The sequence below is a fragment of the Cardiocondyla obscurior genome, linkage group LG21 (genome assembly GCF_019399895.1).
Source record: "Cardiocondyla obscurior isolate alpha-2009 linkage group LG21, Cobs3.1, whole genome shotgun sequence".
NCBI lineage: Eukaryota > Metazoa > Arthropoda > Insecta > Hymenoptera > Formicidae > Cardiocondyla > Cardiocondyla obscurior.
In genome coordinates, this window is record NC_091884.1 from 3,929,513 (window position 1) to 3,948,283 (window position 18,771).

At 34.0% G+C, this 18,771-nt stretch overlaps 2 protein-coding genes and 1 pseudogene across 2 annotated transcripts; all 3 read right to left on the reverse strand.

The window, feature by feature from the left end:
• Nucleotides 1-3,761: 3,761 nt before the first annotated feature.
• LOC139110554 (ankyrin repeat and KH domain-containing protein mask-like) lies at nucleotides 3,762-4,377 on the reverse strand (annotated as a pseudogene).
• Nucleotides 4,378-9,459: 5,082 nt separating this feature from the next.
• On the reverse strand, nucleotides 9,460-10,937 carry LOC139110555 (uncharacterized). Its single transcript, XM_070670389.1, has 4 exons — nucleotides 10,131-10,937; nucleotides 9,921-9,987; nucleotides 9,688-9,856; nucleotides 9,460-9,598 (listed from the first exon to the last, which is right to left on the reverse strand). The coding sequence occupies exons 1-4, from the start codon at nucleotides 10,935-10,937 to the stop codon at nucleotides 9,460-9,462; spliced, it is 1,182 nt and encodes a 393-aa protein (XP_070526490.1).
• Nucleotides 10,938-12,771: 1,834 nt separating this feature from the next.
• On the reverse strand, nucleotides 12,772-13,944 carry LOC139110556 (uncharacterized). The gene has a single exon (XM_070670390.1). It carries the CDS (start codon nucleotides 13,942-13,944, stop codon nucleotides 12,772-12,774), a length of 1,173 nt encoding a protein of 390 aa, XP_070526491.1.
• Between the last annotated feature and the right edge of the window lie 4,827 nt (nucleotides 13,945-18,771).

Consider the following 18,771-nt stretch of genomic DNA (forward strand, 5'->3'; position numbering starts at 1 on the left):
ATGTAAGTACAAATTTTAATATTGTTAAGAATGTAATATATAGTATAATATAATACATAATAATAAATATATACTTTTGTTGTAGGTGTTGTAAACATTGAGAACAAAGAAATCGAAATATCGTCACAAGAAGGAATTCCAACAGCGGAAGCAGTTAATGTTTTTAATAATTTATCCGACTCCGTTAATAGCGAGAAAAATAATAGTGAGGAAAACGAATTCCGCTCTCCGGTTACGAAACAAAGTGTGCATAAAGAATTTTGGGTGAGTGCTAAGAGAACGTTAAGAAATATGTATTTTGTCGACAAAATTTCGCGAGAGAGTGTATCGATTCAGAGTCTTACAAACTGGACAGTAACACTAAACGGGTTTCAAAAACTTTGGAAAATTTTACGTTTAAAATATAAATTTAATAAATTTCTAACGCGATTTTGCAATCAAGATTCTTTAGAAAATTTTTTCCGTTAAATTAGAAGCTACGTCGCTCGTTATAATAATCCGATCCCACAACATTTCGAAGAATCATTTGTCACTTTATTAATAAATAATATGAAATTTGTGTCCGTGATTGGCGGTAATTGCAAAGTAAGTAATGACGAGTATATGTTAACTTCATTAAAAGATCATTTAGATAATTCGCGTGTAGAGTCTCCGATCAATATTGAAATTTGTTACGAATCTTCCGAATTATTTTCAGATGCTAACATAACGGAACATTCAATTATTACATTAATTTTTCAACAACCAAATTTTATTATTTCTTCCGTTTTAAAAAAACTTAATAATTGTTATTTGTGCAAAAATAGCGCTAAAAGTAGTGACTTTCCAGTTTGTGCGAGACTTATTATTAGTGCAGTTTATAAATTGTTAAAAACCAATGCTCATCGGCGTAATTTATGTAAATTTATATTATCTCATTTTGATAACTGGAACATAGATTTAGATTGGGTTGAATGTATAAAACATAAGGTTGATTTTTTTAAAGCCATGATTCGCGTTTTAGTTCCTAATAGCATTATAACTTGGTGTAAACAAAGAAATAAATTAATTAATGCTTTCAATGATTATAGAGATTCCGACATTCTTAACAATATAAATAAAGTTAAAAATTTGCGCGATAAATTTTTTCGACATTATTCTAAAAATTGTAAATTAGAAAGAAAGCGCTTGTTTCAAAATTCTAGACGTTCCAGTAAAAATGTATAAAAAATGTATTATTTTTGTTAATGTAATTTGTATGTACTGAATGTAAATATGTGTCAATATATTTTGTAAGTGTGTACCTAGTGCAAAGTATGAACGTTTAGTTAGATAACAGATAAGTAGGATTCTTCCACTTCACATTATTACCTGAAGAAGTCATATTTTCTTTATGACCTATGAGGACATAAGAAGATATGCCTTCAGGTTTTAAATAATGTTAAAAGAAAGATGCGACGTCTTAGCGAAAACAGGACATGATGCATCTAAGAAGAATTTTAGCTGTGTGAATAGTGAGACATTTTGCTCTAACCACAGGTGTATCATCGGAGAACAACAATGATACACGGTTGAGTAATTGTCTTCGAATATTTATTTGATAGCTTGGATTGTCAAAATTTTATATTACATTCTTATTGTTATTCATGTTACTTTGGATATTTGTTGTATGGTTAACTGACGTGTTTGTACTTATATTTGTATGTGCGTTTATGTTTTTAATTTTTATTGTAATGTTTTCTGCGTAAATGTGTTTTTTTTTAGCAATGTGTTAAATTTTGTAAAATGTTGTTATATATGAGTGAATGTGTGAATGATGCGTTGGTGACTGTTGGTGACTTTAAAACTAGCCGCATACAATAATTTTTTTTTCAAAAAAAACTTTGTATATCGCTAGTTTTTTATGTCATGCAGTCTTGCATCACATTTTTTAATCACACCGAGTATTAAAGACCCAAAAAAACATTTTCAAAAAAAAAGAATCCTCCAAAAAGACTCCTATAAAAAGATTAAAAAAAAGACCCCCAAAATAAAACATAAAATGTGTACATTAATATCAAATATTCTCTATAAAAATAATGAGATCAAATAATTGCGCCAAGAATCTGAAGAAAATAGAAGGTTATATTTAAGCTAAATCAAAACTCCAAAAAAAAAGACCTTTAAAACTAAAACTCCCCACAAAAAAACTGCCCCGAAAAAACTCCCCAAAAATTATACTTCCCCAAAGTTGAATATAAAATGTGTACTATAATATAATATCAAATACTCTATATAAAATTAATGAAATCGAATAATAGCGCCAAGAACCTGAAGGAGCTAGAAAATTTTAAACATTACAAACCCGTGTGGAACCGTAAAACGTAGACCTAGGTTCGCCCCGATGATAAAACGCAATTAACATTACAAACCCATGTGGAACCGTAAAACGTAGACCTGAAAGATAATAATAAGATAATAATTGTTAAATTTTATACCAAAATGTAAAAAAAAAAGAAAAAAAAAATACATAACATAAATTGAACCAGTGATTCCGCGCTTACTAGACCAGCGCCGCCCGCTCTGGACTACCACGCTGCTTCGAAAGTAAGTATAACTTATAGACATACGAAATATTTAAACTAACTGTTCTCTCTTATTTTTTAGTAGTGCGTCGAATGGCTTTACCAAGTATCTCAAGGAACACCAATCTTCAAACCCTGCAAGTTTGAAGAAAATCGGTGTTCCGTTGAGCGCGGCCTCCCTTTGTTAGTTCTCGTTTTGATTGTTCAGCTGCAAGATCGTCGCGATCATGCATGTGTTGGTGTTTACCTAAATCTGTAGTAATTTTGCCGACTTCGGTATAAAACTGCACATCTACATGTTTCTTTTTTCCGAACATAATAGCATGCTAAAAAATACAAATATGTGTAAATACATACTTACATATTAACGATATAGTAGATATGTGGCGGATCCCTCCGACGTCACACGCCGGATGACGCCACCTCATACATTGTCGGCCGTCTGGAAGAGGAAACAAATTTTAATCCCGCGGCCTTTCTTTTAATATTAGTCACTTCATGGTCATAGTCCGACATCAGCTTTTGTCTCGGGACTTCCCTGGTTGATTACGGTTAATCTCCCGGGACTCTCCCGATTTACTTTCTTTAAACAATAACTCTGTAGGCTCGTTGCGTCAGTCGAGCCCTCAGAGTCCCTCCGAGTTTCAGAGCGAGCACATCGTTGAGCTGTCGTCTTCCACGACACTTTATACTTTATTCTTTCGATCGCGTTCCAGTTTGTGCATCGAGTGCATACGTGCAAATTACTCTGCGTGCCCAAGCCTGGCCAGGCCTTTTACGAATCACGAACTGCGAATCACGAATTGCGAACCGCAAGCTGTGAACTGCGAGTTCCATGCGTCTGCTGCCGACAGCATTCTTCCGCCGCTGCGGAATACAGATAAGTTCAACGCGGTCTATACCGACCCGCTTTTATTTCCTCAAATGAGAGGACTACTTCTTTTTATTATTTGTATGTTACTTTTTATTGTGTTCATTATTGCTTGTTATTTCCGTTACTTATTTGTTAAATATATTTGATTGTTATTTGTGATTTGTCAAGTGTCTGCCTTTCTGTCTTAAATTGTGAACCCCTTATTCTGCGCGACTTGTAGCGTCGGCTGGACACCGTCAACGTCCACAGATATACAATTTATACACTTAAAAAAATATTCAAGATGAGAATCTGATACATACGAACGCTGTGGGGACGTATCCTTATCGTTGTTACTAGGACTATTATTATTTTTTTTTCTTTTTTTCCTTCTTTTTTTTTCTTGCTTTTACATCATTGCTACTGCAACTTCTCTGACTGTTTGCATCTATTCCACTATCACCCTCTTCTCTATCAGGATCCTCCGGGCTTCTGTTCACAGGAGATGGTACACTTTCCATTCTTTCATCGCCGCCCTCATGTTCGCTGTCGTCTGCTCGATCGCATTCCTCATCTGATTTTTTTCCATTTTCTTCCTTACCTGAAAAGTGGTTTCATTTTTCTTGTACTCTTCATGAAGTTTACGTTTTTCTTCCTTCTTCTCAAGTTTTTTCTTTTTCTTTCTCTCTCGTCTTCGCGCAGCAGCCGCCTTTTTCGATTCCTCTCTTGTTTTTTCCATATCAAGTTCTTCTAATAGTATTGTGGCATTTTTATTTGTTTAGCAGCCTGTGTTTCTTTGGCAGCTCTTATTACTTTCACACACTCCTAACATTTTTCTAAGAGCTTTTTGTCGCTAACTGTCGCTATATATCTTGTCATTTCTTGATCACTTGGAAATTGCGTTACGTGATTTACCATCCATTTCAATACCTTAATATGACTTTTTCGAAACGCAGCCATCAGACAAGAAACCAAATCATAAAATATATTTTGTTTCAGAAACAAACAAATTTATTGATAATTAACATACATATTTATTGATAATTACCTCGCTATTTAACCATTGATTTTTACCTTCTTTAAGAATTTGAGCTATCTCTGAAATATAAGGTTATTATTAATAATAACATTTAAATTATATTAGGTATAATATACAGGGTGTCTCAGTTGATATAAAAAAGTTCTTAGCTGTAGGTTGGGCTTCGAAAAATAAGTAGAAAAGTCCTATACGGTTTTGTAAGTTAGGCGTAAATAACCGAGAAAATAACATGTAAAGATTTGACGCCCCCCGTGCGAGTAAGAACGCGCCGCTGAAAGCTACCGAGACGCTGGAAGTACGGCCCATCCCACGCGACTTTACAAAAATCATAGATTGGGCGGTTCGGTTCTTAGGCGAGTCGGAGGACGGTGCGCGGGTAAGGGAAGCGACGACGCATGGTGAGGGAAGAGGTTTGGCCGTCCGAAATCACAGCTTACGCTATTATCGCGTTAATGTATATTATCTATTCAAGCATCGAGCAATGCGCGAAGGAAATTGTAGGATTTATTTTCTATTCGTGTTCGCGATTATTTACTTGATTTAAGGTCTTTATTATTATAACTTTAATAGATAAGCAACCTGATGAATAAAGTATTATTTTTTAATTGTTTCGACTATGGAAATTCTATTATTGCGGTATGAAAACGCTATCGTTTCCACACCACCTCGCGAGGTAGATAGCTTGGCGCGTTTTTTTAGTGGTGTCCCCAATAGGCCTAATCCACTGTTAAAAATTAGTGCATTAGCTGCTCAAAATGGTTGCCCTGTTGTTGAATGCATAATCGTGCTCTTTGAATAATTTGACGAGTAGCGCGATGTGCTACGTTCGGCGTAATTGTATTGAAGGCCGCTATGATGTTTTCGCGTACCTCTTCTACATTACGATCGCGCACATTCTCCACTCGATTTTTTATGTATCCCCACACAAAATAATCGAGGACGTTAAGATCTGGAGATCTTGCTGGCCACGAAATTGGACCATTTCGGCCTATCCACCGATCCGGAAAGTGTCGATCCAAGACCATTCGCGCGCGACGTGAATAATGCGGTGGTGCTCCGTCGTGCTGGAAAATCATCGTTTGCCGCATTTGTAGAGGAAGCTCCTCTAACAAAATTGGAAGATGATTTTCCAAAAATTGCGCGTATCTTTCCCCATCGAGGCGCGGAGGCAAAAAGTACGGACCAATCTGCAAATTAATAATACAAATATTTAAAATTTGGTTTTTTATTATAATTTTTATGTAAGAAAAATACTTACTACTCTATTGCCAATTATTCCTGCCCAGACGTTTAACTTCCATCTAAATTGGAAGGCACACTGACGAACGGCGTGTGGATTTTGATGTTGCCACATAATGAAATTTTTAGAATTAAAAATTCCATTTGGAGTAAAAATTGCCTCGTCGCTCCATAAAATATTGTCAGGAAACGTCTCATCTTGACGACATTGAGCTAAAAAGACTGTCAACATACATTATTAATTATTATTAATTGAGAAATTAAATTAATTATAAGTATCAGTTATAACAAAGTATACATACATATGTACACGTTAGACAAATGTATGTATACGCGTTCTCAACGTATTTAGAGTCAAGCAGGTCGACTAAATGTTGTCGCGTCGATTGTGTACGTACATAACGTTTACATCGACCTGCTTGTCTAACAAGATTAAATGTTTTTTCAAATTAAATGAAAACGATCAAATTGCTTGCAAGATTCACGATTCTGATAATAAAACAACGAATTGCTCGAATTAGATTTAACAAAAGAGTTTGCGCGTCGATCGTTTTATTCGCTTTTTCATGTATTTTGTCAAAACAATGAGTTTTAAGAAATGAAAAAATATAAATACCTTGACAAAAGATTGCGCGTTGCATCTGGTCCCGTGGGAGAAGATGTTGCACCCGTTGGTAGTGAAACGGATGCAATCCATCCTCTCGTATCACGCGGTGCACTAATTGTCTTGATACACCCACATTTTCAGCCACGCGCCGCACACTATTCGTCGGATCATTTTCGAACTCGTTTAGAATTGCTTCCTCACGATTAATGTTCCGACGAACACCGCGATCAAATTGCACTAACTGTTGTCTCTGCACACTGACAAAACCCGTATTTCGCGCACGCCGAACGCATCTTAAAATTGTCCCAACCGTTGGATGGGCTCGGTTGGGAAATCTTTCGCGATAAATACGGGTTGCTTCTAACGCGTTTTCGTGAGCCATCCCGTAACAGATTAACATATCTGTGTACTCACTAGCTGTATACCGCATTTTTCAATATAAAATTGAAAGCACTTAATGTCTCGCAACACGTTCGTACAAAGAAGCACTCGACTGTTAAAAGAAACAACAATTTAAAGTTATAAATATTGCTTGTGCTGCTTTTGTAACAAGGCGCCTAATATTATAACTAATAATTTTAATACCGGTTGGTAAATACATTCAACTTTTGCGAGTGGTCAATTTTATTCGTGTTAATTCTCATTAACAAAAATTTATTTCGTTTTTTTGTATAATTTTTGTTTAATTTTTTATTTTTTTGAATAAAATTGACCACTCGCAAAAGTTGAATGTATTTACCAACCGGTATTAAAATTATTAGTTATAATATTAGGCGCCTTGTTACAAAAGCAGCACAAGCAATATTTATAACTTTAAATTGTTGTTTCTTTTAACAGTCGAGTGCTTCTTTGTACGAACGTGTTGCGAGACATTAAGTGCTTTCAATTTTATATTGAAAAATGCGGTATACAGCTAGTGAGTACACAGATATGTTAATCTGTTACGGGATGGCTCACGAAAACGCGTTAGAAGCAACCCGTATTTATCGCGAAAGATTTCCCAACCGAGCCCATCCAACGGTTGGGACAATTTTAAGATGCGTTCGGCGTGCGCGAAATACGGGTTTTGTCAGTGTGCAGAGACAACAGTTAGTGCAATTTGATCGCGGTGTTCGTCGGAACATTAATCGTGAGGAAGCAATTCTAAACGAGTTCGAAAATGATCCGACGAATAGTGTGCGGCGCGTGGCTGAAAATGTGGGTGTATCAAGACAATTAGTGCACCGCGTGATACGAGAGGATGGATTGCATCCGTTTCACTACCAACGGGTGCAACATCTTCTCCCACGGGACCAGATGCAACGCGCAATCTTTTGTCAAGGTATTTATATTTTTTCATTTCTTAAAACTCATTGTTTTGACAAAATACATGAAAAAGCGAATAAAACGATCGACGCGCAAACTCTTTTGTTAAATCTAATTCGAGCAATTCGTTGTTTTATTATCAGAATCGTGAATCTTGCAAGCAATTTGATCGTTTTCATTTAATTTGAAAAAAACATTTAATCTTGTTAGACAAGCAGGTCGATGTAAACGTTATGTACGTACACAATCGACGCGACAACATTTAGTCGACCTGCTTGACTCTAAATACGTTGAGAACGCGTATACATACATTTGTCTAACGTGTACATATGTATGTATACTTTGTTATAACTGATACTTATAATTAATTTAATTTCTCAATTAATAATAATTAATAATGTATGTTGACAGTCTTTTTAGCTCAATGTCGTCAAGATGAGACGTTTCCTGACAATATTTTATGGAGCGACGAGGCAATTTTTACTCCAAATGGAATTTTTAATTCTAAAAATTTCATTATGTGGCAACATCAAAATCCACACGCCGTTCGTCAGTGTGCCTTCCAATTTAGATGGAAGTTAAACGTCTGGGCAGGAATAATTGGCAATAGAGTAGTAAGTATTTTTCTTACATAAAAATTATAATAAAAAACCAAATTTTAAATATTTGTATTATTAATTTGCAGATTGGTCCGTACTTTTTGCCTCCGCGCCTCGATGGGGAAAGATACGCGCAATTTTTGGAAAATCATCTTCCAATTTTGTTAGAGGAGCTTCCTCTACAAATGCGGCAAACGATGATTTTCCAGCACGACGGAGCACCACCGCATTATTCACGTCGCGCGCGAATGGTCTTGGATCGACACTTTCCGGATCGGTGGATAGGCCGAAATGGTCCAATTTCGTGGCCAGCAAGATCTCCAGATCTTAACGTCCTCGATTATTTTGTGTGGGGATACATAAAAAATCGAGTGGAGAATGTGCGCGATCGTAATGTAGAAGAGGTACGCGAAAACATCATAGCGGCCTTCAATACAATTACGCCGAACGTAGCACATCGCGCTACTCGTCAAATTATTCAAAGAGCACGATTATGCATTCAACAACAGGGCAACCATTTTGAGCAGCTAATGCACTAATTTTTAACAGTGGATTAGGCCTATTGGGGACACCACTAAAAAAAAAACGCGCCAAGCTATCTACCTCGCGAGGTGGTGTGGAAACGATAGCGTTTTCATACCGCAATAATAGAATTTCCATAGTCGAAACAATTAAAAAATAATACTTTATTCATCAGGTTGCTTATCTATTAAAGTTATAATAATAAAGACCTTAAATCAAGTAAATAATCGCGAACACGAATAGAAAATAAATCCTACAATTTCCTTCGCGCATTGCTCGATGCTTGAATAGATAATATACATTAACGCGATAATAGCGTAAGCTGTGATTTCGGACGGCCAAACCTCTTCCCTCACCATGCGTCGTCGCTTCCCTTACCCGCGCACCGTCCTCCGACTCGCCTAAGAACCGAACCGCCCAATCTATGATTTTTGTAAAGTCGCGTGGGATGGGCCGTACTTCCAGCGTCTCGGTAGCTTTCAGCGGCGCGTTCTTACTCGCACGGGGGCGTCAAATCTTTACATGTTATTTTCTCGGTTATTTACGCCTAACTTACAAAACCGTATAGGACTTTTCTACTTATTTTTCGAAGCCCAACCTACAGCTAAGAACTTTTTTATATCAACTGAGACACCCTGTATATATATATATATATATATATATATATATATATATATGTATATTTTTTTCTAATATTATAATGTATATGTGACTTATAAATACCTGAAAGATACTTGAAGAAAAGAATTTATTTAATTATAATTAACATCAGGAAATGCAGAGAGTGCAGCTTTTGCTAAATTAAAAACCTCCGTGTCGAATGTTTTGCCCCTACGCTTACTTTTACCATTTCTTTTTCCGCCAGATATCGGATTAATATTGAGAAAGACTCTGAAACAAAGTACGTTAAAATAAATTAATTTGCAAACCGGCACAAACTATTAAATAAATAATAACAATAAACTTAATTTTTTTTTTACCTTTGAATAAATTCTAAAGTTTTTTCCGCTTCTTTCGGATAACAAAAGCCAAAAACGTAATAAGCCAGAAAACAAATCAAAATTCCTTGGGAAACGTCGTCGCAGAAAATCATAATTTTTCTTTCAATAACAACAGTGCATGTAGCAGCACTGTCATAAAGCGAAGTTCCTAAAAAATAAAGAACCAAGTATTAGTATACATTTTTAATTTAAATATATAAACACGTACTAACCTCGAATAATTAAAACTGGATAATCGGAATCTGCAACCGTTAGTACATCGACATCTGCTGTGTCTGTCTGTAGTAATATTACATATAAATTATATCTTTAAATTATTTTACAGTTTTAATACAATTTAAAAAAATTTAGCTTACACTATATACTTTAATTAAATAATTAATCTTTTCCCCGAAATACTCTATCAAAAGTGGAAATATTACAAGTATTTTTGGCACGTTGTCTCGTGTTACTTCTGCAGCTTCTTTGCATTGATTAATAATGCCAATCACTTTTTCAGATTTTTTACTAGTAAATTTAATATGTTGTCGAATAGGCTTCACTTTTTTGCTCAGCGAGTCTAGCCAAATCTTCTGAACATTTTTACCCAATAACATAGAACTATGTTCCAAAAAAAACTCTGGTTCTTTAAGAAAAGGCCACTCAACTAAAAATTCTTTAATCTTTCTTGATTTTTCGTTAATAATACCACGTAAAGTAGGGTACGTTTCTATCATCAATTTGCTGATCTCTTTGTTATTTCTTTCTACATTTGCGAACAATTCCAGTAATCTTAGACGTTTTTCTTCTTGTGACTTTGAATCTTCCGTAGACGGTAATCTAGGTGCATATTCAACGCAGCCATATTCATCTTGACGTCGTGATGTCGCAGTTTCTTTTTTTCTTTCTTCAAAATCAGCATCATCGCTATCAGAACCAATAAATGCTCTTTTTCGATTCTTTGTATGCTTTATATATTGCACACAGTTGTATATTTGCATTCTTAAGGATTCAACACCACTACCCCATTGTTCATTATCAATTGTATCTCTAAAAGTTTCTGGGTATGTCTCACAAATGTTTATTGCTATTTTTTCAGCTACTCCTCTTGACGTCTGTTTCAGAACATTAAACATATAATCGGCGACAATTCTATTTATTGCTTGCCTTTGCGCAGGCTGCAATTTCTCTTCTCTTTGGCAAATAGAAAGGATTGTGTCAGAAACTTTATCCCATACACCTTCTTTCATGTTTAAAACACATGTTTTTTTATATACGGAATTAGTAGACGAAGTGGATGTACTTGGAGATGCTGTAAGAAATTTATTAACAAAAGTATATAATAAAAAGTAGAAAAAATGTAAATTTATCTTGGAACATTTTGTATATAATTTTTTTAATTTTAATTACCTAGAAAATCGTTTATCGAAATATTTGAGGCATTTTAAAAGTTTTCCTTCTCTGCGAGCATTTTCAATTTTTGAGTTTCATTTATAATAGATAAAACAATGGGAGTAGGGCTTAATTGCGATAATTGAATTAATATGTTGTCGTCATCAATTTGAGTGCCATCTTCTTGTAACGCAAGCTGTAAGAGAAACGTAATAAAGAAAATAAATAAATTAATACATTTATTTGCCCTTATTTATTTAATAAAAATAAGAAATTTATATACCGTATATACATCATCAGCAGGAAGATTAAATTTTTTTATTGCTATATCTATTATTTGTAAAATACTTTCGGCACTTATTAATATTCTTTTATAATCAAGTGATTCGATTTTAAATAATGGCATTGTGAAACCTGGAAAACAAATGTTTTTGTTAAAATAAAATTTGTGTAACAATTATAATCAAATAAAAACATAAACAACATATAAATATAGCATAAGACAGATATGAAGAATTGTAAAATTATTAAAATATACGTAATGCTAACCTGGTTTTAAAAATAATGAGCATACACTGATGAACTGTATTACTCGAACGTTTATATATTTTTTTTACAATAAGATACAAATCCATAACGTGGTTTTACACACAATATATTTCCCAAATTATAAACATGCATTGGTTTAAAATTTATCAAATCATATAAGGAAAGACAGTCGTACTCAATTATACGTCCGAGTTCATAAGCTCGAATAGATGGTATAAAAGAACTATTCATTACTTCGAATACAGCATAAATATCAATATCATTTGAACAAAGAAACAAGCAAATCTTCCCTATAGTAATATTCTCTTCATAACTATCTTGCCGTATTACTAAAGCATGCCCTTTAATGTAATCAGTACCTCTTAAAACAACTCTGGTGCATTGTTGAATGTCGTCTGCAAGTGAGGGTATTTTCCTTATAGCCTTTTTAATATCTTCCTGATACTTATCAATGTTAAAATGAGTAAGTTCGTATACTTGTGTTTCTAGTCTTTTATCAGTTCCCAGTCGTATCAGACTTTGTAAAAGTTCGTGTTTTTCACTTAGACATTTCACAACGTTAATGAAATTATGAAGACTTCGAATAGTTCTTTTAAAAAATTGATGTTTACTTTCAAACCTCATAGTCCAAACTTTTATTAAAGGACCAAATTCTAACGTCAATTTGCTGTAATGAGAAAGATAATGGTGTTTTGGCCGTAAAGTAACATCAGGAAATAACCTTTGTCTCATAGAAAGGTATTCAAAAATGATTCTGTCTAGATAACACAAGTATGATTTGTGAATTGTTGGTGAACACACAATTTCGACAATTTCTGTTAGTAAAAGAAAACAAAGCCACACTTCGTCTGAAATATTCTTAATTTTGTGATAAATTATCAATGGAAAAATTCGTAAAAATGTCCATATTTGACAAGCTCCTCCGAGAATTCGGTTACTTGTAGTTGATATTGCACAAGGCTTATCTCTCCGATCTTCCTTCGAATAATAGAACTTATCAATTAGAGTATTTAGTTCCATCAGTGAAAACCACTTTTTTGTTATAAAATAATCAATAAACAATTTTAAATCAAAGGCTACAACTCCTTCGAATAAATCATGTCCGATGCAAGGAGGCAATCCAGGAGCGCATACATGAAAGTACTACAATTCATTAAACACGGAATTAAATTTGATTCCCTGATACATATTATTATCTTTTAATAAATTTATGCCATTATTGTATGACTCGATGGTTCTGGCAGCATATGTTTTGTATGCACCATCTTCTTCATTAAAATCGTTCCGTGTTATCAAACAAAATCTACAGAAATATTGAGAGGTACTAAAATTTTGAACAAATCCACCTAGTTCGTGGCTTCCAAGATTGTCACCAATAATACAGACAAGAGAACCTTTTATATTTTTTCCATCAATTTCTGTTCCTTCCTTTTCCAATTTTTTTATATCTGTGACTATTTTACCATAAACTGTTTCGTGCTCGAAGTCTGATTCTTTACATAAAGCAACAAGCTTTATGGAATTAACATGACATCGTAGGTAATGAGGAATATTTCCGAGGCTCATATAAATACCCTGTAATTTATGTTTTTTTTTTGCGGCTCCTATAGGATTGACAATTTCAAATGCGTCCTGGTACAATATTATTCGTAAAGCGTCTGGATTTTGTTGAAAAAATATATTATTCAGGAAAACATTTCCACCCGTAAAATCTTCTAGCAAATCTTTTTTGCGAGATCCTTCTTGATGTTTCAGTTCGTTGTGAAGAGAATTATCCTTAAAACATTTTCGTAATGTTTCTATTATAGATACGTAAGCAAAAGATGTTTTTTTCTGTTCATCAATTACAATCTGAACAGGTGTTACGTAATCGAACTTATTTTTATACAACATCTTTCTTTTATAATTTGTAGACAATTTCATGTTAGTATTTTTTATTAGATCAGAGTTAAAAGTTTCTTTTACAATACTGTGTATTAGTTGCTCTGATATGCCTTGTACTGCAAACTTTTTTGTAAGTTTATTTCGCAAAATATCTTGCGTTTCATCATGCATTCTGCTAACTTCGGTTATTATGTATTGAATAGTCGTAGCTGGAACTAAGTACTGCGATTCTAGTTTCAAAAAAAACTGTGCAACACTTTCAGCAAGTAAATTTGATTCCATGAGAGTTTTCTCATTGTCGATATTTTTTAATTCTGTTGAATTAACATTTAAGTGATCGTTGATTTCTAAATGCACATTATTAGATGACATTGGTAATATCTCTGCTTCATTCAATGCCTCAAAAATTTCTGGTGTTGAAGTATCAATCATGTCTTGATTTTCTTGAAAAATATTTGTATTATAATTGCAGCTTCTATGTATTTTTGTTACATGACCAGTAAAAGAGGATACTACCTTGTATCTTTTTGTGCAGCGAGGATACGGACAGACGATTTCTTCACTTCTTATAATATGAAACTTTAAATGCTTCACAAGTTTAGCAAACACGTAAAATTCTTTTTTACATATAGCAACGCTACAGATATATTTACATCGATTGTCAGGAATGCAAGTTGCATCTTTGACAATGCTTCTTTGATTTGTACTTTGTTTAAAGCAGTGCGAACGTAATAAATGTTTCGTCAAAAATCCTTTTGAAAATACTTTTGCATTTCATGAATCCGCAATAATAATAACGCGTTATATTCGTATGATATCGATGATGATTTAAATGAGACGCCAATGATACCGTTTCAAACGTACAAAATTGGCAATAAAACATTGTAACAATAAGCAAATAGCCGCTGACGACTAATGATTGACAAAATTCAGAATTCATTTAACTTACACCTCGGACAATCAGCCAGTCAATCAGACGTATATCACTTAGCACTTTTACTATCTGATTCTCTAGACTTTTGACTTTCTTTGCGTATAATTACACACGTACGTCAAGGCTCGTTTCGTCGATCCTGAATACCTGAATGAAGAGAACGTTCCTATATTATTCCTACACTAATAGAGAGCACAGATACGCGTTGCACGTAGCACGTCGTCAGCAGCCATTTGCTTCTTGATTCGAGTACGCACACATGTGTACGCCTTATCCGTGTAGACCGATCGGCATGCGCAGAACGATCATACAGAATAATGCCTGCACGTGTTTGCGTACTCTCGCCAAGAATCAAATTGCCGCTGACGAATAATGATCGACAATATTAAGAATTTAATTATTAACTTACACCTCAGACGATCAGCCAGTCACTCACATCAGTCGAATATCATATACGTATATCACTTCGCACTTTTACTATATCAGGTTATCCAGACTTTAATTTTTAACATCTAATTACACACGCGCGTCCAGGCTTGTTTCGTCGATCCTGAATACCTGAATGAAGAGAACGTTTCTATAATATTCCTACACTGATAGAGAGCACAGATACGCGTTGCACGAAGCACGTCGTAAGCAGCCATTTGCTTCTTGATTCGAGTACGCACACATGTGTACGCCTTATCCGTGTAGACCGTTCGGCATGCGCAGAACGGTCATACAGAATAATGCCTGCACGTGTTTGCGTACTCTCGCCAAGAATCAAATAGCCACTGACGAATAATAATCGACAATATTAAGATTTTAATTATTAACTTACCCCTTGGACGATCGGCCAGTCACTCACATCAGACGTATATCACATATGTATATCACTTCGCACTTTTACTATATCAGGTTATCCAGACTGACTTTTAACATCTAATTACACACGCACGTCGCTGCTCGTCTCGTCGATCCTGAATACCTGAATGAAGAGGAGAACGTTTCTATGATATTCCTTCACTGATAGAGAGCACAGATACGCGTTGCACGTAGCATGTCGTCAACAGCCATTTGCTTCTTGGTTCGAGTACGCACACATGTGTACGCCTTATCCGTGTAGACCGTTCGGCATGCGCAGAACGGTCATACAGAATAATGCCTGCACGTGTACGCGTACTCTAACCAAGAAGCGAATGCATGCTGCCGTCTCGCACATGTCCCTGCAGTCTTTGATGTCACAGAACTCACAGATTTATGAGCAGAAAAATCAGTACTAATCGATTATTACCGTGATCACTGTTTTGAACTGCGAAACTGCGATGTATCATGTATCGCATATTACGACGGGCGTGCTGACGCGACGTGTCCAAACACTTAGCAACAACTAATGGTTTTGTCGTGCGAGTCGCGCCACTCGCGCCACGATACGTAACGGAAGGAACTAAAATTTCATTAACATGTATATAAAAATATCTTTAATGTACACTGTATTGAAACTTTTTTCATGGTTCGTGTATTAAAAGTATATTAAATGTCAATATAATTATATATTTTACGTAACTTAACTTCTATTTCATTAATATGTTCATTAAATGGTATTTCAGTTACACATGTTTTAATTTTAATATACCATTGTATATTAAATTTTCATGAAATTTCATGATTTTTTTAACAGTGTGAACTAGTAACATTACCTGCAATACTTACGAAAGATACAAGTATTTATTTACATAATCAAGGCATATCTAATATTTTATTTAGTGATCAAGAAATGAATGTTGAAAATACTTTTGTAACTCGCTTAACTCAGTGGGCAATCGGTGAACGTATTGCATTATCTTCTTTGGGAAAATTATTAGTCGTTTTGCGTACACATCCTGCATTAAAAGGCTTTTTGCCGAAGGATCCTAGAACTTTTTTAAAAACACCTCGTTTATTATCTGTTCAACCGATGAGTTCAGGCTTGTTCTATTATTTAGGAATTGCTAATTCACTAAATCTCCTTGTAGCGAAACATGGAATAAAAATTCAAACTGGTCAAACTTTGTATTTAAGTGTAAATATCGATGGACTTCCAATATCCAAAAGTACAAGTAGTACTTTTTGGCCAATTTTATGTTCATTAAAATTTTTGCCAGATCTAAAAGCAAAAGTTTTTCTAGTGGCACTGTTTCATGGTGACCATAAACCAAATCCAGATGAATTTTTATCTGATTTCGTGAACGAATGTACACATTTATCAAACAATGGAATTATAATTAATTCTATACATTGTAAATTTAAAGTTTCCATGTTAATTTGCGATACGCCTGCGAAATCGCTTGTTTTAGCCACTAAGGGGCATTCCGGATATTATTCTTGTCCAAAGTGTACATTAGCAGGAGATTTGTACAAAAATGTTCTGTGTTTCGTTGAAACCGAATTTATTAAAAGGACTGACGTTTCATTCAGAAATAAAGAACAGCCTGAACACCATATTGGTACAAGTAGTTTATTAAAAATACCGAATTTTGATATGATTAATAATGTTCCCATTGACTACATGCATGCATTGTTACTAGGTGCATGTAAAAGATTCTTATGCCATAAACGATATGGATGGATTTTTGGAAAACCTCCGTATAAATTACGTGCTCAACATGTTCACAGTTTATCGAAACAATTATTGGAGTTACGGAAATATATTCCGTGTGAATTTTCTCGGAAAACTCGTTCTATTGTGGAATGTAAAAGATACAAAGCAACAGAATTTCGATTATTTTTGCTCTACACTGGTCCAGTAGTCTTAAAGAAGGTATTACCAAAGGCAATGTATAATAATTTCTTAACACTAAGTGTAGCAAGTACGATTCTTATTAGTCCGCGGTATGCTATATCTAAAACGAATGTTTCTTATGCTGAAGATCTTATAAAATGTTTTATTAAAAACTCGATTAATTTATACGGGCCAGATTTTATTTCACACAGCACCCATTGTCTTTTGCATTTGTGTGATTGCGTGAGATTGTTCGGCCCCTTAGATAACACAAGTGCATTCGAATTTGAAAATTTCCTTCAAATATTAAAACGTCTAATTCGCAAACACAACCAACCCTTACAGCAGGTGGTTCGTCGCATTTACGAAGAACAAAATACATTTGATCCAAGTAATTGTACAATTAAAAATGATTCTTTCGAGTTCTTAATGAAACATTATAAAGGTTCGTTAATTGATGGATGCAAATCCCAATATAAAAAATTAAAAACCGCAAGTTACTGTATTAATATAACAAGAAAAGCAGATAGATTTGTAGCATTAAAAGACGGTACAATCACAGAAGTAAAAAATATATCTTTTTACAAGAATGCACCAGTAATATTAGATTTCGTATTTAAAAAAGTAGGGGAATTTTATAAAAAACTTGTCTATCAACTCGTGTTGATATAAATATAATAGTTAAACAAGATAACGAATTACAAATGTGGAATATAAATATGATTGCCACAAAACTAGTTGTGCTACCATTCGAAAATCAATATATTTCATTTCCACTTCTACATAATTAATTTTTGGTGTATTTTATTGTATTATATTGCATATTTTAGTGTATTTTAATTTAAAATAAGGAAATGGATAAGGAAACCAAGTGGCTTATTGTCAAATTTAACAAAGAAAATAAGGTGGACGTTGTACCTGCAAAATGGTACATCCATGATATAAAAAAATGTTACTGGCCTCCAAAAAAAATTAGCCACAAAACGAGCGAGTATGTAAAAGTTTAACAGGAACCAGACGAATCGTGGAAAACATACGACGCTACGATATTAGGTTCCTTTGGTATATATTTTTTTCTTAAATATATGTAGTTATTGAATAAACTATTATCGTACATTTATTTATTATATTGTTTTATTTACAAATTTAGATAATTTAGAAGGTGCTCAACGTAAAATTGAAAAAACCAAAATTAGTGATCGATTAACTTCCAATGACGAAACTTTTAAAAAAAAGAAAAATCGTTCTCGAAAAAAGATTTTGAAGAAAGCGAGTGTACCAAAAAGTAGCAGCAGTAGCAGCGACATAACTTCAATTAGCGTTGAATCAGATATTAATACATACCCAACCGAAATAAATATGGAAGGTAATTATAATATATAATAGACTGAAAAAGAAAATTGTTTATGTTAATAAACGCATATTTGGATATGGCAAAAAAATATTTGTTAAATGTAAAGAAATATTTAGTTTAGGTTAATATGTATTTTTAACTATAACTATATTTTATTCACCAGAACTAAATATTTCTTTACAGTTAATAAGTATTTCTTTCGCCATATTCAAATATATAACGAAATATACA

What these genes read in the sequence shown, in the direction of transcription:
- LOC139110556 (XM_070670390.1), bottom strand. Translation starts at nt 13,944, where the DNA reads ATGATTGATACTTCAACACCAGAAATTTTTGAGGCATTGAATGAAGCA.
- LOC139110555 (XM_070670389.1), bottom strand. Translation starts at nt 10,937, where the DNA reads ATGAAAGAAGGTGTATGGGATAAAGTTTCTGACACAATCCTTTCTATT. An exon ending in ACAACGTGCCAAAAATACTT is followed by an intron (nt 9,988 to 10,130) that starts GTAATATTTCCA and finishes ATATTACTACAG; the next exon opens with ACAGACACAGCAGATGTCGA. An exon ending in TCCAGTTTTAATTATTCGAG is followed by an intron (nt 9,857 to 9,920) that starts GTTAGTACGTGT and finishes TTTATTTTTTAG; the next exon opens with GAACTTCGCTTTATGACAGT.